This window comes from Schistocerca serialis, chromosome 2 (assembly GCF_023864345.2).
Source record: "Schistocerca serialis cubense isolate TAMUIC-IGC-003099 chromosome 2, iqSchSeri2.2, whole genome shotgun sequence".
In the NCBI taxonomy this organism is placed as follows: domain Eukaryota; kingdom Metazoa; phylum Arthropoda; class Insecta; order Orthoptera; family Acrididae; genus Schistocerca; species Schistocerca serialis.
Genome location: NC_064639.1, coordinates 1,150,632,241 through 1,150,657,898, shown reverse-complemented (window position 1 = coordinate 1,150,657,898; position 25,658 = coordinate 1,150,632,241). Strand labels below are relative to the sequence as shown.

Genomic DNA, 25,658 nt, shown 5'->3' with positions numbered 1-25,658 from the left:
CTTTTCAATCTTTAGTTTCATGCCACCTCTCTCAATAGCCTCTAACACTTTCCCTAATAAAGCTATGTGTTCTTCCCAGGTAGGAGTTGCTATTAATAGATCATCTACGTAAACTGTTATTTTATTGCTTAAAGCTGGTCCTAAAACATGGCACATCACACGTACGAAGGCACAAACAGAGATATTAAGTCCGAAAGGTACCACACGGTATTGGTAACAAACTCCTTCGTACAAGAAAGCTGTGTACTTCCTTGAATTTTCCGCCAGTGGCAAATTCCAATACCCACACGTGATGTCCATGGACGTTAAGAATTTTACTCCCCGGAATTTTTGCAGTAACTCGTCCATGTTCTGCGGTCTATCACTTTCCCTAACCACTATTTCATTCAACCAACGAGCGTCCAAGACCAATCTGACACTCCCGTCTCTTTTTGGTACAACAACAAGAGGATTATTGTACTCACTGACCGCTTTTTCAATCACACCCCACTCTATCATTCTCTGTATCTCCTTCCGAACTGCCTCCTTCCTAGCTACATGTATTTGGTATGGCTTCCTGAAAAACACTTGGCCGGGTTTCACTTGTAAATGACATTCATAACCCTTGACTATGCCAGGTCGATCCGAAAATACCTTATGATGCCTTTTTAGAACCTGTCTCAGTTCTTCCTTTTGATTGTCTGAAATCCTATCGATTTCCTGCAATTTAGCTTCTATTTTGTCTACAATAATTGCTTCTTCTTCTTCTTCTGTGTTCAGCTTATTGTCATTACGATTAACACCTTCGTCCCAATATCTCCTGTTTTTCAGAACTCGTATAGGCAGCTCCCAAGTTTCATGATCAGTTACTATATGTTTATCACTAAAAGGTACTATAATTACTCCGGTTATTGGCAAGACCATTTTTAACTGGCTTCTTTCAAAGTCAACAACACTCTGATATTTTGACAAGAAATCTATGCCAATTAAAACCTCAATACTGAGATTGTTTACAATTAAACATGGATGATCAATTAAATTACCATTAATGTTAAAGGGTAGTAAAGCTTCTTGCTTTACCGTTTTTGACACTTTGCCAGTAGCACCAATTATTCTCAGTCCTGATACCCTCATTACAGTAAGTTTGTCTTTACCAGGTAATGCATCAAAGAAGGATTGAGATATTGCACTCACCTCACTTCCACTGTCTACGAGACAACGTACATTAATACCCAACATATTCACTATTATTATAGGGTGGCTTATTCTAGGTTGTACAGGTGGTTCCTCAGATTCATCTAATAGTTCCTTTTGGATTTGTCTCCAACTAAAGTGATCAACATCTGTCTTCATTACATTTAGGTCACAGTGTGTAGGGGTTTCCTGAATTACATTTTCAGCTGCCTTTTCCAGTCGGTCTATTAATTTTAAATCGAAACACCGCACGACTTCATTACATTTAGTTTGCTGAACATGACCCAAATTACTGTAGTCTGAGCGATTCTGCGCCTCCAGACCGGGCATAACATTAGTTACAGCTAAACCACTTTCACCATTATCGTCGGTTTCCTTCTCAAGTGACAACTGGTCACAGCTACTGGGTTCATCGACCCCAAACTGCCTACCCTCTACATTCCCACTTATCTCCTGTCCTAAATCTATTAGTACCTTATCAACATCCTGCACAGGCACTTTAGATAAGAGCACATCATCCTCATCGTAAATATAAGCATGAATTTCTTCAGCTTCTTCACCTGTCAACTCAGTATTTTGCAGCTCATCCCTACTGTTACACTGCTGCGCCTTCTCTTTCTCTTCCCACTTAGAAAGCGTTTCTAACACGGTATCTATCAAATACTGTGAGTGATCTAATATTTCTGTTGTATCCTTAGGTGCTACCGACTCTTCATCCACATGTTCGGTTTGAGTATTCTGATCTGTCTTACCAATTCTCTTAACTACTGGCATAGGAGAAGTAACCGCCTGGTGAGCGCCAGTGTCCTCATAGACGGGAACTAGTTTTCCTGCCTCGGCATACTACTGTTTCCTTTAGTTTCATTATAGTTAGCTGGCATAGCCTTACCTTCCGTACTGTTGTTTACATGCATATTTCTGTTTGGAACAAAATTATTATCCCTTGGACGCCATTGTTGGTTCTGATAATTATTTCCCCAATTCCTATCTCTCTTAGGATAGCGAACACCTACTGTTCTGATATTTACATTGCCATTTTGCTCGTTCCTAAAATTACTACTATTATTGTTATTGGCATTCCTGTTATTACGTGCATGCTCCTCATTGGCAGCAACACGTTCTACACGTTCCAAATACTCAATGAAACGATCCAGATTGTCTCTAGGGGCTGATATAATTCTAGTTTGCCAATACCATGGCAGTTTGGCTTCAAGACCCAGTATTATCATTTCAGGTTTCAGCTTTTCCGCCAAATGTGACAAACGTGAAATCCATGACCTAGCAAACTCTTTAATTGATTCCTTGCCTGCATTGAAGCGTTTCCCACTCCAAAATTCTCTCAATACTTCATTTTGCTTATTGCTAGACCAATACTCATTAATAAAAGCTGTTTTAAATTCCGCTAATGTTTTACATTTCAACATAACATCAGCTGACCAACGCATGGCGTCACCTGCTAAATGGCTTCTAATAAATGATATTTTCTCTCGCTCAGACCAAGTTGGTGGAATCACGTCTTCAAAATCGTTCCAGAAATCTAGCGGGTGGATATTTTTATCTGGATCGAACCGCAAGAACTGCCGACACCCGATAAAAGCGGCATTTGCAGTTACAACTTGTTGTATACTACCATTACCAGAAGTTACTGAAGCTACTTTACTCTCAATGTTAGCAATGTTAGTACTTATATTTTCTACTTTCATTTCAACATTATCTACTCTTTGCACAATATGAGTAGTGTCAGTTTTGATTGCTTCTACTTCTGCTTGACATATGTTTACTTTTATATTAACATCTTTAAATCTATCTGAGCACAGTTCAGACTCCGCCTCGATCTTTTCTGTTAACTTGTGCTCCAGCTTCGCATCTTCCATTTGGAAGTCTTTGCGAACCTCAGCAACTTCGGATTTAACTGTTTTATACATTTCAGAAAACTGTTGAGCAACCTTTTTCTTAATATCCTCATGATTGCAATCAATTTTATAATTCAAACTGTCCAGATCCTCCTTCAACTTATTGCAACTAGCCTGGAAAGAATTTTCTAATTCAGCTTTATTGGATTCTAATTTATTGTCCATCGCCTCAAACCGTTTATTAAAATTGGTTTGGCTGGCCACAATTTCAGACTTTAATTCAGCATTACTGCTTTTGACCTGTTCACTTATTTCAGATTTTAATTCAGCTGTCATTTGTGCATTACTGGCAGCTATTGCTTGTAATATAACATTTAAATCAACAGCCCCAGCATCTTTGGGTTGCTCACGAGCTGGCTTTTTATCACACTCAGGTGACGAAAAACTAGCTCCAATACCAGAATCATCAAAACCAAATGAAACTTCTGATTGGTTAGTCATCTCTAACTTCTCCTTCTTAAACTCTACCATTTCTGATGACTGTTTCATTTTTAATTCATCAGAGAAACTATCATCCAATAAATTTACAATTTCTACTTTCCGCTTTACTACAGGGGTCTCTATTATTGAATCATTGCCCCTTCCCACACTACTGTCAGGAGACAATACTTCATATTTCACCTTAACATTACTACTTTCATGCATATTTACACTCGAACCGTTGTCTGTATTTACAGTTCCCTCAACAGTCATAGGTTCTGATTTAAGTCCAACCTCAGTTTCTTTTGGCGATTCCATCGCCGACAGTCTTTTAGTGCAGGTTAGTAAAATTTTTAACAGCTTTTCACTTAACTTAGTTCCTTCTGCACGACGTAGGGCGTTGCCGGCGCGGCGTACCAGGATTCCTGATGCGACGTGGCACGTTGAACTGCAGACGGTTCCGACGGCTGTTGTGTGTTTGCGTGGCCCGCAATTGCAGGCTCTGCGCCGGCTGCTCCAGCGGACGACTGCGGTGCGGCGAGACTGGCTTTTCGCGATGCCGGCAGCACCGCTAGACTCAGTGCCAGCTCCGTCAATCCAGATGCGTTGTTAATCCAATTGCGTCGTCCACATTCACACGTAACACATTCACTGTTTTATGCTCAGTTGCGTGTCGCATTTCACTCGCGAATCCGAATAGTTAAAAATCACTTTCACTTAGTTGATTTCCCGGCCGATGCACCACATGTGGGGCGGCGGATGTTGGAGTTTGTAAAAATAATTAAAATCTGATTGCTGTATAAACACTTGCAAATTGAATCAGTTTCTAGCTTTTAGAATGTTGTTATTGCTGTCTTTTGCCGTTCTCAACACTGGCTCTCTATTTACTCCGTGACCCCCAGAAAGTGATTTAATAAAACTTGGAGCCAGTAAATAGATATCCTAGTGCCCACTTTACCTGAGAATGTTCTTATAGCTGCAGCTTATAGCTCTGAGGAATTAGGAGATTGTCCGGGATTTCTAATCAAAAACGGTTTTCAAAAATAGTTGAGTATATTCTGAAATTCACTAATAAAACCACAAGTATCCCTACAACCTAACTAACAGAACAGTTCAGAGTCTAATGCGCTGATGCAACTATAGATGTCCGAATCAAATGTTAAAAAGAATGCTCGCCATAATTTGATGAAAATATTTCATCAAACGCCACGCTAAATATTTGGTAGAATGTCTGTCCCGCGACGGCACGTGAAAATACGACAATACGCAAACTGAAGCTAGATAATAAAAATCATTCCAGAATTAACACTTCACATATAATGTTTTCATAGTTCCGCGTATCTCTAGTAACTTAATACGGCACCCGAGGCTGTTTGTAGCAGATACACTGATGCGACGCGACTACCGACACAGATGGCGTGTCATTCAGCGTCTGGAGAGAACTGGGGCCTTCCTTCCTCGCGCAGTGTTCTTATATATAAAGCCGCGGTGCGGACGGCTGAGGGATCGCCTGATCAATTGCGCTCTCCCGACTAGCTGCTGGGCTAGTAACGCACCACTTCAAGTTACATAATAATTTATAGCTTCTTTGGCTGATGGCCGGAGAAGCTCTTAATTTAAACGTGCACTCAGCACGCAGGTAAGTATTGATAACAAAATTTTGACGTGGCTAAGTTAAATACTTTGGGCGAGAGAATTAATCTAATTACCCTGCACGCAGCAGATGAGCTCTGAACTGTCCCTTTTGAGATCCGCTATCGCTATAATTTTATAGGTATTAAAAAGAAACTTTACACATCTTCATAATCATAGCGGACCTCCAACCTATTTAAATCTAAACATCCTAGCCTTATTTACTAGCCTACTTAATCTATCTTGCTTCCTTCAGTTTTGAGACGAAAACCAGAAAATCATAAATTTCCACTAAAGTCTTAATTTGTGAAATCCAAAGTACTGTTTTTATTAAATCATTATGAAAGATGAATCTAAATATAAATTTTGAAGTCTCTAGCTCTGTTCTGTTGCGCCAATGATTTTTCCAGAAAAACGTCCAAATCTCGGAAATGGCCGAAGTTATCGAACTGATATTTAACACACATTAATTTAGTATTATTTCTGACATGCTAGAAAAGTTTTAGTTCATTTGCTTGATTTTTTTAAAGTATTGCGCAACATTTATGACGTCAGAGCTAGTTACAGCAGACTCGCTGGCACACAATGGAAACTGATGTGAATTTACTACAGCGTGAGTAGGCTGCTTCCCTACAAGTTATAGCTGACTTCTACCGGAAGCTACGAGTGTCGAGTTACGACTTGCTGCTGCTATTGCACGACGGGCAATATGTGTACACTGAGATGAATTAGTGATAAGCACACATACAGACGGCGGCAGTATCGCGTACACACGGTGTAAAAAGGCGGTGCATTCGCAGAGCTGTCATTTGTACTCACGTGGTTCATGTGACAACGTTTCCGACGTGTTTATAGCCGCACGATGGGAATTGACGATTTTGAAGGCGGAATGGTAGCTGGAGCTAGATGGATCGGACATTCCATTTCGGAAATCGTTACAGAGTTCAATATTCCGACATTCATAGTGTCAAGATTGTGCCTAAAATTCCAAATTTCAGGCATTACCTCTCACCATGGACAAAGCAGTGGCCAACGGCTTTCACTTAACGACTGAGAGCAGGAGCGTCAGTGGTAACATACCAGCAACACTGTGTGAAATGAGGGCGGAAATCAATCCGTTAAGACAGTGCAATGAAATTTGGCGTTAACGGAATGTGGCACCACATCATCGACGCTAGTGCCTTTACTAACAACACGACATCGCCTGCAACACCTTTCTTGCACTCGTGACCATATCGATTTTACCATAACACGGCTGGAAACCCGTGATCTGGTCAGATGAGTCTCGAGTTAAGCTGGTAAGGGCTCATGATAGTGTTCGGATGTGGCGCAGAACTCACGAAGCCATGGACTGACGTTGTCGATAATGAACTGTGCAACACGGTTGTGGCTCCACAATGACGTGGGCTCTGTAACCTGCGTCTCTTTGTCCAACTGAACGTATCATTTGACTGAAAATTATGTTCGGCTACTTGGAGTCTATTTGTAGGCGTTCCTGAGCTTCGTGGTCCAGAACATTGATGGAACTTTTACTGATGACAAGGACCCATGTAAATGGGCCACAACTGTTTCAAATTAGTTTGAAGCACATTCTAGAATATCTGAGCTAATGATTTGGCCACCCAGATCGCCCGACATGAATCTCATCGAAGATTTATTGATTGTGATCCAGTGGGTAGTTTGTAACGCCGGAAATGCATATCCTCCTATTTCCATCTATTGTACTATAGATTTTTCCTTATTTTGTTACCTCAACATATGACATTTCTGTGTCTTTATATATTGTAATAGTTTTACTGTTTATATTTATGCATTTATGTTGGTTTGTTTTGTGAATATTATTTGTATTTATACGCTGGGTCTGGCCTAGGGAAAACTATGCTATCGAACGAATACATTGATAGGTCGTGTGGAGAACCGAAGTGTTTAGGATCTTTGGTAGTGTTGACTGTCGCGTGGAGCGCGGGCAGAGGGTGAGTCTGGCTGGGGTGGTGCATTGGAGCTGGTGTGTGGTGTGAAGCCCCCGCGAATTGCCACGCTTTCGGGGTTTGGCAGCATGTAATTGCGCTCGACTTGCTACGATAGTTTCTGACACTGTGTCGCGGACGGGAAGCATTAGCTGGCGCACATCAAGAGCCCGTTTCGCCTGGTGACCGTGTCGAGAAGAAGGCGCGCCAACATCCAGCTTCTGCAACAGCGACGGCCGACAATGAGTGACTATCGCCACCTCCTCGATCGCCGACTTCAAACCTTCAATCAACCAACAAGGAAGAATGGGAGCACGTGAAGTTTTAGAACTGTATGGCAGACCTCAGCTTTTAAAATTGTTCCATTTGCCTCGCAAAATTACAGCAACTTAGCATGAACCTTTGTTGCTCATTGTCCCAATTGCATTACCAAGCAGGGTCCCTTCCTCTTCCGAAATGAACCCTAGTGTCGTTGAAATTCAGACGCCAGCATTAAAGTACAATCATTCCATTTCACTACTTTAATTTCAAAGTTTTGTTAAAGTATTCATAGCTGGCTACAATATTTAGATTACACAAGCACAAATTAAGAGTGCTAGTTTTGTTACCGTATTTTAGCTTACCTGTGACTGCAGCTCAGCTTGGTACGTACTAAATTTTACTATTGCTAATTGTTCAGAATTATTTAATTCAAGTTCAAAGTTAAATCCCTTATTTCTAAATTGCGTAGATTCAAGTAGCTTTTGAAATGATTGTTTAGGTAGTCCAAGACTAACCGTATTTTACTGAATTTCGATGTGCTTCAGAAAGAAAGCTCACTATTAACTTCAGTCACTAAATTAACTTTCGATTTTCCGGCTTTATTAATTCTTTTGCTAAATTAAGTCAGAGTGTAGCGAAATTTATTACTTCTGACAAACTTTCAGTTTTCACACTACACGTGTCAACCTTCAGTTGCCACGCTTCTAGTGCTAATTATATGTGTAATAACCTTTCTTTTTCAGTTACTATAGTAATTGTCCTTAGGACTGGCGACCGTAATTTCCCCCAAATCTCAAATATCTAATTACCGCTAGTTAATTGTTAATTTAACGGCCGCACATTTACTTTTTTTATTAACTTTACCCCTTTTAAAAATTAATTTCCACCAGTTTCATTTGCATTTTTCCTTTCATTTAGATGTAACCCTTTCCTCCCTCTTTACCAACAAATTAACTTCGGTGACGATTGCTTTTCCGAAATTTCCATTAGTTACACGCGGTTTAATTTTTCACTGTCATTAAGGTCGATAAGTGAGGGGGAGGTTATAAGTTTGTACGTAAAACCGTACACAAAACAGTGCACAGGCAACACTTTCGCAAATATGGATAGCTATAGAGGCAGCACGGCTGGGTATATCTGCAGGGGACTCCTGACGTCTTGCTGAGTCCATGACACTTCGAGCTGCTGAAAAATGTCGGGCAAAAGGAGATCCGACGCGATATTGGGAGGTACCTCAAAACTTTCGTCACCTCAGTCTGCAGAATATGGGGAGCGTTAAACTGAATAATGTCTCATAAAGTAAGCTGGTTCCCATCAGTAGGGACAGTGCATGTGATTGTGCAGAAGTGAAATGTAGTTTGAAAACTTGTCACAACTGTCGTGTTCCCTACTCTGTTTTAATGGTGATTCAGTTACTGAACCTGTGGTTCATTCGTATGTAATGTTAATTGCTATATTCTCTTACACGAAAGAATTCTTTATATATGTAACTTTAACTGATCACTTAGACGTAAGTGTGAGTACCTGAGCAGTATACTGAAAGTTGTCATGATGACTGCGGAATTCCTAGCAGCAGCCAAACAACAACTACGTAGTGATTTGACTCAGGTTACTATTACAGACAAGTGAATATTTTCTGGTATAATAAGATATTTTTGTCGTAATTATTTAAGGCTGTTGAATTCGGTTTCACATGTAGGGTCAGATTGGACTGTTTTGTATTACTTGAAGAAAATCATCATCATTTTCTTTTGGCCTTTGTCCTGCTTCAAAGCGCGGTCGGCCTTGTTACTATAAATTTGGCAGTGTCAGAGGGTGGCAGGATGCCCTTCCTGTCGCCACCCCGAACCCCCAAGGGACGGAATTAGTGTACCTCAGCTGTCCACGTCTAGTGTAGGCCCTGGAATAGCGCCGACGTTCTTCAAATGTCTGCGAGTCGTATAACAGGGGCTGAACGTGGGGACCAGCCCGGTATTCACCTAGGGTGATGTGAAAAACTGCCTGAAAACCACATCCAGGCTCGCCGCCATACCGGACCTCATCATTAATCCGCCAAGCGTATTCCATCCGGTGCCGGCGCGCCTACCCGGGTCCAGGAAGCAGCGCTAGAGCGCTCTCGGCTGCCCTGGCGGTTTATTACTTGAGGAAAATATTTTGTAACCTTCAAGATCTGTCACTTTTCTTCAGAACTGAGTTTTTTAATCTACACTCCTGGCCATTAAAATTGCTACACCAAAAAGAAATGCAGACGATAAATAGCTATTCATTCGACAAATATACTATACTAGAACTTACATGTGATTACATTTTCACGCAATTTGGGTGCATAGATCCTGAGGAATCAGTACCCAGAACAACCACCTCTGGCCCTAATAACGGACTTGATACGCCTGGGCATTGAGTCAAACAGACCTTGGATGGCGTGTACAGGTACAGCTGCCCATGCAGCTTCAACACTATACCACAGTTCAACGAGAGTAGTGACTGGCGTGTTGTGACGAGCCACTTGCTCGGACACCATTGACCAGACGTCTTCAGTTTGTGAGAGATCTGCAGAATGTGCTGGCCAGGGCAGCAGCCGAACATTTTCTGTATCCAGAAAGGCCCTGCAGCATGCGGTCGTGCATTATCCTGCTGAAATGTAGGGTTTCGCAGGGATCGAATGAAGGGTAGAGTCACGGGTAGTGACACATTTGAAATGCAACGTCCACTCTTCAAAGTGCCGTCAATGCGAACAAGAGGTGACCGAGAGTTGCAACACATGGCCCCCCCGTACCATCACGCCGGGTGATACGCCAGTATGGCAATGACGAATACACGCTTCCAATGTGCGTTCACCACGAAGTCGCCAAACACGGATGCGACCATCATGATGCTGTAAACAGAACCTGGATTCATTCGAAAAAATGACGTTTTGCCATTCCTGCACCCAGGTTCGTCGCTGAGTACACCGTCGCAGGCGCTCCAGTCTATGATGCAGCGTCAAGGGTAACCGCAGCCATGGTCTCCGAGCTGATAGTCCATGCTGTTGCAAACGTCGTCGAACTGTTCGTGTAGATGGTGGTTGTCTTGCAAACCTCCCCATCTGTTGACTCAGGGATCGAGACGTGGCTGCACGATCCGTTACAGCCATGCAGATAAGATGCCTGTTATCTCGACTGCTAGTGATACGAGGCCGTTGGAATCCAGCATGGCGTTCCGTATTACCCTCCTGGACCCACAGATTCCACTTTCTGCTAACAGTCATTGGATCTCGACCATTGCGAGCAGCAATGTCGCGATACGATAAACCGCAATCGCGATAGGCTACAATCCGACCTTTATGAAGGTCGGAAACGTGATGTTACGCATTTCTCCTCCTTACACGAGGCATCACAACAACGTTTCACCAGGCAACGTCGGTCAACTGCTGTTTGTGTATGAGAAATCGGTTGGAAACTGTCCTCGTGTCAGCACGTTGTAGGTTTGTAACCTCCCCCTCACTTATCGACCTTAATGACAGTGAGAAATTAAACCGCGTGTACCTAATGGGAATTTTGGAAAAGCAATCGTCACCGAAGTTAACCTGTCGGTAAAGAGGGAGGAAAGGGTTACATCTAAATGAAAGGAAAAATGCAAGTGAAACTGGTGGAAATTAATTTTGAAATAGGGATAAAGTTAATAAAGAAAGTAAATGTGCGGCCGTTACGTTAAAAATTAACTAGCGGTAATTAGATATTTGAGATTTGGGGGAAATTACGGTCGCCAGTCCTATGGACAATTACTATAATAACTGAAAAGGAAAGGTTATTACACATAATTAGCACTAGAAGCGTGGCAACTGAAGGTTGACACGTGTAGTGTAAAAACTGAAAGTTTGTCAGAAGTAATAAATTTCGCTACACTTAATTTAGCAAAAGAATTAATGAAACCGGAAAATCGAAAGTTAATTTAGTGACTGAAGTTAATAGTGAGCTTTCTTTCTGAAGCACGTCGAAATACAGTTAGTCTTGGACTACCTCAACAATCATTTCTAAAGCTACTTGAATCTACGCAATTTAGAAAGAAGAGATTTAACTTTGAACTTGAATTAAACGATTCTGAACAATTAACAATAGTAAAATTTAGTACGTACCAAGCTGAGCTGCAGTCACAGGTAAGCTAAAATACGGGAACAAAACTCGCACTCTTAATTTGTGCTTGTGTAATCTAACTATTGTAGATACTTAAATTGAACCTTGAAATTAAAGCAGTGAAATGGAATTATGCTGGCGTTTGAATTTCAACGACACTCGGGTTCATTTCGGAAAAGGAAGGGACCCTGCTTGGCAATGCAGTTGGGACAATGAGCAACAAAGGTTCATGCTAAGTTGCTGTAATTTTGCGAGGCAAATGGAACAGTTTGAAAAGCTGAGGTCTGCCATACAGTTCTGAAACTTTACGTGCTTTTAGTCTTCCTTGTTGGTTGATTGAAGGTTTGAAGCCGTCGATCGAGGAGGTGGCGACAGTCACTCATTGTCGGCCGTCGCTGTTGCAGAAGCTGGATGTTGGCGCGCCTTCTTCTCGACACGGTCACCAGGCGAAATGGGCTCTTGATGTGCGCCAGCTAATGCTTCCCGTCCGCGACACCATGTCAGAAACTATCATCGCGAGTCGAGCGCAATTACATGCTGCCAAACCCCCAAAGCGCGGCAACTCGCGGGAGCGTCACACAACACCTGCTCCACTCGCTACTCCCGCCAGACTCCTCCTGCCCGCGCTCCACGCGGCAGAGTTAACACCACCAAAGATCCTACACACTTTGATTCTTCACACGACCCATCGATGTAATCGTTCGATAGCAGTTTTCCCTAGGCAAGACCCAGCGTAAAAATACAAATAATATTTACGAAACAAACCAATTATACATCGACTTAAGTGCATAAATATATATATACAAACAGTAAAACAATTACAATATATAAAGAGACAGAAATGTCATATCTTGAGGTAACAAAACAAGGAAAAAAATAATAGTACAATAGATGAAAATAGGAGGATATGCATTTCCGTCGTTACAGGTTTCGCCACCGGCGCCAACCTTGTGTGAATGCTGTGAAAAGCTAATCATTTGCGTATCACAGCATCTTCTTCCTGTCGGTTAAATTTCGCGTCTGTGTCACGTCATCTTCGTGGTGTAGCAATTTTAACGGCCATAGTGTATTTTGCCTGGTAAATGAAGTGACAGTAATAATATTGAATCTAAAGTTTGGACAACCACCAGCCTGATCCCCATTCCACCTGTATCCTAACTATACGTTGATTGATTGATTGATTGATTGATTGATTGATTGATTGATTAACTGATAGGGGTTGTGGGACCAAATGACGAGATCATTAGTCTCGCGATTCCGAACTTTGTCACAGAAAAAGAGGGTCCGCTAAAAGTGGACGGATCCAGTCATGGAAGTCAAATTATAAAATAATGAACATCTAACTACACGTCGCACACAACAACACTGTCCTCTGAAGATTCAAAAATATACTTTCTTTCGCGTCGGCATGCACTAAAATTTGGTGTGACTATTGTTTCCGTGGTGACATTACTGCTTGAACTGTATAGAGGACAAGTGCTGATTACAATTGATGCTAGCATCAAGTACGTTCCTCGCGGCACGTAACGTACGAAAGTGCACAATATACCACGACACACGCACGAAATTTAATACGAACATCATGAAAGTATCACTTAATTTGTTCTTGAAGTTTCTGGAGTACTTTTCGAGACGAATTTATCTGGAAAACGCGTGCTTACTCCCACACAAATGAGACAGCGGAAGTCCGCTTCCAACTGTAAACATAAATACACAAACGTGCATAATGCACAGATTATACGGCTTCGTGACGCCTTTTACACAATCCTGCCAAAATGAACACTTAGGTGCGGCGTCAATATATCCATAAATACGACGTAAAATATGTAGCACAGCAAAGCACGTCTTCCAAATGAGGCGGCTAATGTTTTGCTAATGGAGACACTTTTTCAGTTGCAGGCCGCACGTCCTGTGGATAAACACTATATCTTTAATGCCGTAGTTTCCATTGCCTTCTGCATCCTCATGCCTTGGATCATTCCTGCCTTTTACGGGCAGTTTCCTACCCTAAGGACAAAAATTTGCTCCATCTACTCCTCCAGCCTCCTGGATGAGGCCAATGGTAGAACGAGAATGACTCGTATTGGGAGACTTAGGACGCAGCTGTTGTTGATTTTCATTCAGTATCTAAACAGCGACTGGATCCGAACCCAGGAATACGGTTGTCTTAGGCGCTAGCCTATTCCACGGGCTGGTAATTGAAGGAAGCTCAATAGAACATGCAGGAAAGACTATCTTAGCTACAGGAAGCCTGAAATGAAGTGAGATGACCACATTTTAGTGGTGGCTGGGAGTCCCCAGTTGCAAGCCCTTTCAGGTGATGCCACATTGGGTGACTAGCGTGTCGATGATGAAATGATGAGGACAGCACAGAACCCCTTTCCCGAGCGGAGAAAATCTTCGACCTGGCCAGCAATCAAACCTGGGCCCGTTGCGTGGTAGTCGGACGCTCTGACAACACGGCTAAGGGAGTGGACCGAAGGAGGAATAGTAACATTAAACAGTAATTTCTATACGAAATCTCTAGGAGTGTATTGAATCCATGGAATCACTTTTCAGTTTGCAAAGCAGTATATACCTTATTTGATATTTCGTGGCACATCGAACCATTGTGCTGGAATTGGACTCAAACCAGTGGCGTTTGGCATTCTCGGGCAAGGTCTCATCGACAGAACATCCAAGCTTGACTCATCATTCGTCCTCGCCGCTTTATTTCTGTCCGCTCGTCGTCGTTTTGAAACTGAATTGCGGTTGGCGGGTGAATCTTCTGACAACCACCTTGATGTTTTGGTGTGTGTTCAGAAACAAGCACGCGATATTTTTTTATTAATAATCGAGTATTCGGTTTCTGTCCCCTTTGTTGGTATTACTGGCAGTTACTAGCGCCATGTGTAGAACTGTCTCGATTATCCGGGAGTTGTCTATAGCTGATTTAGGCAGAGTAACTACCCGGGCGCAGCTAGTTGGATTCTGAAATCGTGGGCGTACTGTGTTAACAGTACACGCGTGGGCCGTAAAAGGATTGCTTGACGCAACATTATACCTGTCTTGCTTTTTTTTAAAAAAATATGTACTTTTTTAAATTTTGTGTGTGTATTTGTTTTGGGGAACTGAACGTAAACTTTAAGGTTATTCCTTTAATAAGTTTTCATTCCTTTGGTCAGTAATGTTATGGAACATTCTTTGATACCAAGCAATTAAAAAGCAGTAAATAGACCGTCAGAAAATACTTAACGTGATTTGCTAAATTTGAGTCACATTCTGCTTCTTGTAGCTGTCATTGCGGGCACAGATACTGTATTAAAATTTTGCATCGTTCTTCTGTCACATGAGGTTGTACTGGAGGATTTTCTGTGTCCTAGTAGTCACATAGCATCTCATTATAGGAGATGAAACTTAGTGATAAATGATTAATTCTCAAGAAACTAACATTTCTTTGCCTCTGTATGTAGGTTGCTGAAAGTATTTGCTTCCATAATTGTGTTAGTTAAGTCCAAAGCTCATTTGTCGTCCTTTAACATGAGATTTCCGTTCTGTATACCCCATTTTGGGTCTCCTAGTCTTTTAACAGTACAATGTGGCTCAGTGTCACAGTGTATGCATGAATGTAAACACAGCAGTACATGTTCGGGCATGTGCAGATTTATGAAATTCGATCTCCTTTTGGCGTTTTTAACGTGTTTTTAATTAATTGTTGGAAGATTCCAAATAAAATATTCTTAAGTAGTTCGACTGAATTTTTAAGCAATTGTTCAATAAATATTTTGCTTATGAATGATGTCCAAACCTTTCAAAAAATGGTTCAAATGGCTCTGACCACTATGAGACTTAACATCTGAGGTCATCAGTCTCCTAGAACTTAGAACTACTTACATCTAACTAACCTAAGGACATCACACACATCCATGTCTGAAGCAGGATTCGAACCTGCGACCGTAGCGGTCGTGCGGTTCCGGACTGAAGCGCCTAGAACCGCTCGGTCGCAAAGGTCGGCGATGTCCAACCTTTACTTGGGCGTAGTCTCTCCCCTAGTAGACAACCACACGCAGTAGCAGTGTACCAGTTAAACCCTGGTAAAGTGTACCCCAAAGTTATCTTAAAGAACAGCTCACCCAGTATGGACTGCTGCGGCAGCCACTTGCTGACCATCACGTTCTCCGGCTGTGAAGGCAGGGAGTCGTTCTCCCACTTCCAGACGACGCGCTGCGGCAGCTCTCTGAACGCCTCCACGAGGGCCTGAATCTTCTCCAACGGAAGATCCTTGCTTCGTACGTTGGAACCAAGGCTGCAGTAGACGACGCCATGCTCCGCTCCGTCTAAGAAATCTTGGATATTCTGCAACGTTTGTAAATCACACCACTGAATGTGGTTACAAATTTCTTAAATTACTTACATACTTGGGCAGATGGAGGGAATATTTTGAAGAGTTGCTCAATGTAGGTGAAAATATGATCTGTAATGTTTCAGATTTCGAGGTATAACGGGACAGGAATGATGATGGAAATAGGATCACATTTGAGGAAGTGGAGAAAATGGTCAGTAGATTGCAGTGTAATAAAGCAGCTGGGGTCGATCAAATTACGTCGCAACTCATCAAATACAGTGGAATGTCAGGTCTTAAATGGCTACACAGGATAATTGAAATGGCCTGGGAGTCGGGACAGGTTCCATCAGACTGGACAAAAGCAGTAATCACACCAATCTTTAAACATGGAAACAGAAAAGATTGTAACAACTACAGAGGTATCTCTCTAATCAGCGTTGTGGGTAAAATCTTCTCCGGTATTGTTGAAAGGAAAGTGCGAGTATTAGTCGAGGACCAACTGGATGAATATCAGTGTGGGTTTAGGCCTCTTAGAGGTTGTCAGGACCAGGTCTTTAGCTTACGGCAAATAATGGAGAAGTGTTGTGAGTGGAACAGGGAATTGTATCTACGCTTTATAGATCTAGAAAAGGCATATGACCGGGTTCCTAGGAGGAAGTTATTGTCTGTTCTACGAGATTATGGAATGGGAGGCAAACTTTTCCAAGCAATTAAAGGTCTTTACATGGATAGTCAGGCAGCAGTTAGAGTTGACGGTAAATTGAGTTCATGGTTCAGAGTAGTTTCAGGGGTAAGACAAGGCTGCAACCTGTCTCCACTGTTGTTCATATTATTTATGGATCATATGTTGAAAACAATGGACTGGCTGGGTGAGATTAAGATATGTGAACACAAAATAAGCAGTCTTGCATATGCGGATGACCTAGTTGTGATGGCAGATTCGATTGAAAGTTTGCAAAGTAATATTTCATAGCTGGATCAGAAATGTAAGGACTATGGTATGAAGATTAGCATCTCGCAAACGAAAGTAATGTCGGTGGGAAAGAAATATAAACGGATTGAGTGCCAAATAGGAGGAACAAAGTTAGAACAGGTGGACGGTTTCAAGTACTTAGGATGCATATTCTCACAGGATGGCAAAGTAGTGAAAGAATTGGAAGCGAGGTGTAACAAAGCTAATGCAGTGAGCGCTCAGCTTCGTTCTACTCTCTTCTGCAAGAAGGAAGTCAGTACCAAGCCTAAGTTATCTGTGCACCGTTCAATCTTTCGACCAACTTTGTTGTATGGGAGCGAAAGCTGGGTGAATTCAGATTACCTTATCAATAAGGTTGAGGTTACGGATATGAAAGTAGCTAGGATGACTGCAGGTATTAGTAGATGGGAACAATAGCAGGAGGGTGTCCACAATGAGGAAATCAAAGAAACACTGGTAATGAACTCTATAGATGTAGCAGTCAGGGCGAACAGGCTTAGATGGTGGGGTCATGTTACACGCATGGGAGAAGCAAGGTTACCCAAGAGACTCATGGGTTCAGCAGTAGAGGGTAGGAGGAGTCGGGGCAGACCAAGGAGAAGGTACCTGGATTCGATTGAGAATGATTTTGAAGTAATAGGTTTAACATCAGAAGAGGCACCTATGTTAGCACTGAATAGGGGATCATGGAGGAATTTTATAAGGGGGCTATGCTCCAGACTGAACGCTGAAGGGCATAATCAGTCTTAAATGATGATGACGACTTACATAAAATTCTACTGTCGGTCATTTGAGAAAAGTATTCACTCTTACGTTCAGTCATCGTCATAGATAAACTAACAGTAGAAACAGAAAAAGTTTTTATGGCGCTATTCCTCTCTGCATTTAAGGTGGCGGGCCAGATGGAAACGACAAGGTTGAAAATGAAACCATAAAGAGAAACCAATGCTTCGGGTTTTTTTTGCACTATTTCTTTCGAAAAGATAAGCGCTTGCTAACAGTCATCACTACGCACTTTTTAAAACACTCGTCTTTATGGCCAATTTTGTTTACCAGTTAGTGCCAGTATGGTCGCAAATTTTCTTTCAACCATTTTGACTAAACTGGTAGAATTTGGTTTCACCACTTATCATAACTTCGTGTCATTGATTCCTCCATAGTCTTTCACTTAAATGGAGGAAAACGTTTCCACGAACATACGTTCTAAGCACCGTATTGTGCAAGACTGATTCAAAGACTGTGTGAAAGCAGGAAAAGAAGAGAACAGAATCGTTTGAATGTCGTGCTGTAAAAGGACGTTGACAATTAGATAGACTGAGATAAGAAATGAAGAGGTTCTCCGGAAACTCGGCGGTGACGACGGGGTGGGGGGGGGGGGAGGGGGGGATGGAGGGGGCAGAGAGAAATATATATGAAAAACACACGCATACAAGGAGGAGGGAAAGGATGATGGGACATGGATTGAGATATCAGAGAGTAACTTGAGGAAATCGTAGAGGGTGAAACGGTTAGCTCAAGACAAAATGAAATATATCCAAAAATGTTTTCCACTACACTGTGGCACAGGGCATCCAGGGTGGTAAGATAGTGAAATGAAGCCTGGAGAGGGCACCTTTGCTCATGTTCCGGTTTCCATCGAGCCGTTCACGTTGTCCTGATGGAACAACGGTCATAATTTGAGCTTCGGGCCCGGCACGATCAGCAGTGTGTACGTAATGTGGCGATTCAAGTATGATACTCCATGAAGCTAGATCATATGACGTTTTGACGCCGGCCTATTAGAGATGCTCGCTTCCTAACTCTCCATTGATGTTCCCATTAAAGTAGACTACACGATTTATCTATCCTCTTTTCAAAGAAACTTACTTAATGTGTGGCTCACTATCATAGGGACGTTCCATAAACCGTGTCAGAAGGCGAATGACATTTTGAAAAGAGCATGTTTAACCCGCCTACCGATTATATTCGACCAGTGTTTGAGACTAGCTCATAACTACGAAATCTTACACTGCCACTAACCACATCCAATTTGGTCTGAAGTATACACCCTTTTAGCACTACTTTTCCAGAAGCAATGCTGGAAAAATATTCATCCAAAGTGGGTTTATAACTGAAAAAGCAGCCAGCGACGAGTATGGTTTAAAAAGGTTTATTTGAATCAAACAATTATAGGTTTCGGATTTCTTAAACATCGCCAGATGTGCCAGGGCCGGAAAGCTTTTTGTACACTCTTTGGGAATATACTGCCCTGCCAAAGTCATGTGACCACCTATCTCAAGCATCAATAACGATCATTTGCAGCGCGGACTGCTGCGAGACGTGCAGAAGATGAACCATTTACGTTGCGGCAGTTACCGACAGGAATGTGCACCCATGGCGACTCCAGTGCTGAGGCCAGCAGAGGTAGGTTTCTCAGTTGAGGTTCCATAGAGCGAACAGCCCAATCCAGATGGTGCCACAGGTTCTCGACTGGGTTTGAATAGGGGGAGTTTTGTGGAGAGGGGAGCATGCTAAACTTATTCTGGCGCTCTTCGAACCACGCACTTACAATGCGATCTGTCTGAACATTTTACTGTCATGTTGGTAGATGCCATTGTGCCAAGGAAAACCATACTGCATGTAGGAGTGTACATGATCATCAAGAACAGATGCATTCATTTGTTGGTCCACTGCGCCTTTCAGAATGACGAGAGCACCCAGGGAATGCCACGAAAATATTTCCCAGACCATAAAGCAGCCTCTTTCAAACGGACCCTTCTGACGTTTGTTGCGTGGTGTTTGCCATTTGTCTGATGGAGCAAAACGGGATTCATCTGAAGAGGCAATCTGTTGCTACTCAGTGGAGGTCCACTTGCTGCACTAGCTTGCAAATTGCAGCCTTCATCACCGATGAACGATGTGTGTGCGAACCAGGCCCCTGCTGCAGACGTACATACGCGGCAACCTTCGCTGAGAGACTGTTGGTAAAACCTTGGTTCGTCGGGACAGTCAGTTACTCAACAGAATGAGATTTTCACTCTGCAGCGGAGTGTGCGCTGATATGAAACTTCCTGACAGATTAAAACTGTGTGCCGGACCGAGACTCGAGCTCGAGACCTTTGCCTAAGTGCTCTGCCATCTGAACTACCGAAGCACGACTCACGACCCGTCCTCACAGTTTCAGTTCTGCCAGTACCTCGTCTCCTACGTCCCAAACTTCACAGAATCTCTTCTGCGAACCTTGCAGAACTAGCACTCTTAGAAGAAAGGATACTGCGGAGACATGGCGAAGGTCCCGAGTTCGAGTCTCTGTCTGGCGCACAGTTTTAATCTGCCAGAAAGTTTCAATTAGTCAACAGCTGCTCGATTATTCGTTCGTACACTTCTCCACAGCCGTCATTCACCCCCGTCGTCTATAGCTGCAGTGCACCACAGCTGCTTCAGCGCCGGTTTTGCGTAGCGCTTTTTTGCCATGCACGGTATATCCTAACCACGACAGCACGCGTAGAGTTTACAAACTTAGCCGTCTTGGAAATGCTTTCACCCTTCTCTCGAAAGCCAATGATCGTGCTGTTTTGAAAGTTTTCGCATTACAACGACTGCGTTGTTTTCCGCGTCTAACCGACATGTTTTATATACCCTCCACTGCTAGTGCTGCCACGTGCCGTCTGTGAGTGGCTACTGCACGTTGACATTGAACAAATGCGGTGGTCACATTAATGAGACTGTACCGTGCATCTACTAGATATTTAGTTATTCTGATGTATGTAAAATACACTACTGGCCATTAAAATTGCTATACCAAGAAGAAATGTACATGATAAATGGGTATTCATTGGACAAAATATATTATACTAGAACTGACATGTGATTACATTTTCACGCAATTTGGGTGCATAGATCCTGAGGAATCGGCACCGAGAACAACCACCTCTGGCCGTAATAACGACCTTGATACGCCTGGGCCTTGTGTCAAACAGAGCTTGGATGGCGTGTACAGGTACAGCTGCCAATGCAGGTTCAACACGATACCACAGTTCAACAGGAGTAGTGACTGGCCAGTTTCTCGGCCACCATTGACCAGACGTTTTCAATTGGTGAGAGATCTGGAGAGTGTGCTGGCCAGGGCAGCAGTCTAACATTTTCTGTACACAGAAAGGCCCGTACAGGACCTGTAACATGCGGGCGTGCATTATTCTGCTAAAACGTAGGGTTTCGCAGGGATCGAATGAAGGGTACACCCAAGGGTAGTAACATCTGAAATGTAAGATCCACTGTTCAAAGTGCCGTCAAAGCGAACAAGAAGTGACCGAGACGTGTAACCAATGCCACCCCATACCACCACACTGGGTGATACGCCAGTATGGCGATGACGAATACACGCTTCCAATGTGCGTTCACCGCGATGTCGCGAAACACAGATGCGAACATCGTGATGCTGTAAACAGAACCTGGATTTATCCGAAAAAAATCAAATTTTGCGATTTTGCAACCAGGTTCGTCGTTGAGTACACCATCGCAAGCGCTCCTGTCTGTGATGCAGTGTCAAGGGTAACCGCAGCCATGGTCTCCGAGCTGATAGTCCATGCTGCTGCAAACGACGTCGAACTGTTCGTGCAGATGGTTGTCTTGCATTCGTCCCCACCTGTTGACTCAGGGATCGAGACGTGGCTGCACTATCCCTTACAGCCATGCGGATAAGATGCCTGTCATCTCCACTGCTAGTGATACGAGGCCGTTGTGATCCAGCACGGCGTCCCGTATTATCCTCCTAAACCCACCGATTCCATATTCTGCCAGCAATAATTGGATCTCGACAAACGCGAGCAGCAATGTCGCGATACTATAAACCGCAATCGCGATAGGCTACAATCCGATCTTTATGAAAGTCGGAAACGTGATGGTACGCATTTCTCCTCCTTCCACGATGCATCACAACAACGTTTCACCAGACAACGCCGGTCAATTGCTGTTTGTGTATGAGAAATCGGTTGGAAACTTTCCTCATGTCAGCACGTTGTAGGTGTCGTCACTGGCACCAACCTTGTGTGAATGCTCTGAGAAACTCATCATTTGCATATCACAGCATCTTCTTCCTGTCGGTTAAATTTCGCGTCTGTGGCACGTCATCTTCGTGGTGTAGCAATTCTAATGGCCAGTAGTGTAATTTACGAAAAGTTTTAAAATTAGTTAAAAGTGAAATGTGATGAAAACCATCTTGCTGTCTGATTCTGTGCGACCAAATGCGCTGGGCTTCTGTTAGGAATGTTAACATTAACACATTTGTGCACTATGCTCGTGTTGCTCAGTTCACTGGAAAACTTTTTACATAACACTATTCTCTGTTTAGTGCCAATAAACACGATAAGCATTAACAAAGCGTCAAAAAATAAACAATTTCGAAAATATTGCAGTGGTAAAGATGTTAGGTTGCGGATGCTGTGATAGCGTATGGGCGTAGCTGATGTCTTTGATAGTGCAACGTAAAGACAAGTAAAATTATTTTCAATAGTTCCTAATATGCTGAATATTTAGGATTACACAAGCAAAGATTGTGTATAAACGATACGAAGCAGTGTGTACAGTACATAAGCACTGTTGTAACTAACCACGTTACTACGGGTTATTCCTTATTATTAAGAATGGAAATACTTATTGCATATGAAATCAACGTGAGAAGAATAGGGTCGCCACCGACTCAAACCATAGAACTACTCAAAGATTTGGTCGAGTCGGAAAATGAATTAATTTGATCACAGACCAAAAACTCACAAAAATGCATACGTTGTGAGGTCGCTCACAGCGGATACGATGTAATTAATAGTATTGCCCGTGCGCTGTTCACGACATCAAACATTTAAAATAAAATAGAAAATGCATGAACAGTGCATAAGATCAGCTCCCAGCAACACACCTGAAAATATGACAATCTAAAGCATTTGTTATAAAATACAACAGGAGACTAATCACTGGACCTGTGCATAAGGAAACGCTTTGGATGTGCTAATGGGAAAGCTACGAGGTGAGTGGCTTAGGCGCAAAAACGTAATCTCGGAACACAAGAGAAAATTGTAGATAAAATCATTTATTCCTAAACTAAGGATGTGAGGCATGTACACGATTTCTGATAACACGTGGTTTGTGGAGGCACAATTTCTAGGTATAGTGCCAAATTCCAACAATATCACATCATACAATCATCTTAACATTTTCTAAAACAAACATGCGATCGGACAGTTAGTGATGCCCGTAGCCCAACAACTATAATGTTCTACCACGTGGTTGGCTCCCCACGGACGAAAGACACGGAAAGTAAGGAAAATTTACGAGAAGGCAAGGCTCTAAATATTTAGAAAGGTGAAAGCTTATACAGGCACAGCTGAAGGCAAACAGACATTCATACAGAAGCGAGTGCTCACTTCTTATCGACACCTTTGTGTGGCGCTCTTCCGGCGGATCAAAGTCTGCTACAGAAATTTGCTAAAAGAAAAATCTGCCAAAGTTTTGCATTCCTTGCTGCGACAAGGCAAAGCAATCTTCCAGATCTGAAAAGCGAGACCAAAGGCTAACAGCTCTCCCCTCGCCAAGTAACAACGCGCCACGCGGTCAGTCTAACTCACCCTTCTTCGACTGGAGCACAGCTGTGTACGCTTCCCGTACCGGCGGCAGACTGCCTCCCGCTTCTCCAGCCTCTTCCACGCTCCGCGTGGACCGGAAAACCCCAGGATGCCATTTCCGCCACCAACCTAACGCAGGTGGATTTCTCACAAGTAGCGGAAACCTCTTTGCCGACTTGACCACTACGAGAGTTGGCTATTCTGTACAACTGCTGCTGAATCTGTATGACTATCGCAGACTTTCTGCAGCAGACTACGCCACCGTCTAGCAATGTGACACACAACCACATTCATTCAATCACACCACTATGAGAGTAAAGAGAATAGAGAAACAAGGAAAAGAAAGAGAAATGGTAATGAAAATGGGCTACCGGACTAATGAAAGGTGGCTACAGGACCCTTTCACTGTAACATACGTTTTTTGTTACAGTGCTGAACCTAGTTGGAACATTGAACCTATAATTGCATTTTGCATTATAAATAGTAATGTTTTAATATGCCAGACTACGAATATAATTTAAATGTGAATTATACAATAAAGGTATAAGTAGTGCATACTGCATACATACAAGAAATATATTTATGAAACAACTTTTAAAGTAATACAGCTCTCATGGACTATGGAAATATTACATTGGTTTAAACAATGAAAAAAAAACTCCTTAGGAAAGAAGTGTTGGCTGATTATTTGTCATTCAGAAAGATAAGTGTTCTTATGCTTACGAATCTCATCTATGAGATTCATTTTGACAACATTATCTGTAAAGCGTAAGATCTGAAGGGTGATTTCTGTAGTGTCTACTGTTCATTATTTTCTACAAAGATTGGTGACAATGCTTGCTGAAGTCACTCAGTCGTAGGGATTCAAGTGTTTCTTAAATTCTGTTTCAAACGTTCTACCTGTTGGCCAGTGCAGAAATTGAGACAGTTACTGCAGTTCAGTTTATAGATGACTGATCTCTTTTTGTGGGTGCTAATGTTGGGAAATGTGTGTACAACTATCTGTTGAAGCTTATTATTGGTGGAAAGGCTGAGTTTGACACTCTTCTTTTTGAATAGGTACAAAATTTTACCCATATGTAGTATGACTGATTAATTTATTGATTAGATGCCCTTCACAGTTGCTGCAGATGTGTGTTGAAGATACTCAGTTCGGTAATTCTTCCTGTTTGGAGAGCTCATCTATTACTGAAGCATCATATCAACTATTGCGACAATTGATTTAATTATGCTGATATCCTTCTGCTGTTCAGCAGGTCTGAGGGGGACATTATGTGTGCAATGAGGCATAGACCTAAAGGTAGCCATCTCATACTGATTTGAATGGCAGGATGTGTTTGTACTGGTAACATCTGTGGTTCTTGATGTAGGAGATGTCAAAGTGATATTTCAAGATCTAGGAAGTTGATGTTAACTTTGGTTTATATTTCAAGAGTGTATGTGATATTGTTAGGTAAATTTCTCAGGTCTTCTGCTAGGATACCAACTTCACTGCTGTATAGCTTCAAGTGACATAGCGATTTTAATCGTGATTGGCATAAACATGAATACCCAGGAATAAATGATACAGAGTTATTGTATCTGCAGTGAGATTCAGCTGTTTGTATGACTAGGACCTTTATATTTAAGTTTAAATTAATAAAAACCTTCAGATGCACTGTAGACTTATTTCTGTTATGTTAACATGATCTGGGTTATTAGCAAGAGTAGACTGTTTATTGTAGCTAAAGGTACATGTATGAAAGTTATAGTGACTGTAATGGACTAAAGCAGTTTGTATGGCTGTACACTTTGTATTTGAAAAACCATGAACAAATATATATGAAGATAGTAATTACTCTCGAAAGAACAGATGCCATTGATGACCGTGCAGCTTCTATAGAATAAATGATAATTGAAACCCTCAACTGCCGATACGTGTTGTTGCTATACCTTGATGGGGACAGCTGAAAACGTGTGCGCTGACCTGGACTCGAACCCAGGAACTCCTGATTACATGGCAGATGCTCTATCCATCTGAGCCACTGAGGACACAGATGAATAGCACGACTGCACAGAATTATCCCTTCCACGCTTCCTGTGAGACTCACATTCCCAACCCATCCATAATCTACATATGTAATCTACCCATCCATGGGCAAATACCTATTTGGTACATTATGCATGTAAATCTAGCCAAAGAACTTTATCAAATACACAATAAAATTCAATTCACAAAAGAACATGAAACACTAGAAGGCATTAACTATCTTAATCTAACAATCTGAAATAAAGATCAAAAGCATAA

At 42.3% G+C, this 25,658-nt stretch overlaps 1 protein-coding gene across 5 annotated transcripts in view; it reads right to left on the bottom strand.

Moving 5' to 3' along the window:
• LOC126458609 (UDP-glucosyltransferase 2-like) overlaps window positions 1–25,658 on the bottom strand; it is a 622,880-nt gene that overhangs the window by 518,945 nt on the left and 78,277 nt on the right. For 2 of the 5 annotated variants that reach the window (XM_050095770.1, XM_050095769.1), the window contains exon 5: window positions 15,591–15,813. The exons of the other annotated variants lie outside the window; for them this stretch is intronic. In XM_050095770.1, the coding sequence (XP_049951727.1) occupies window positions 15,591–15,813 (223 nt within the window). The remainder of the gene's footprint in view (window positions 1–15,590; window positions 15,814–25,658) is intronic. 5 annotated transcript variants of the gene reach the window in all.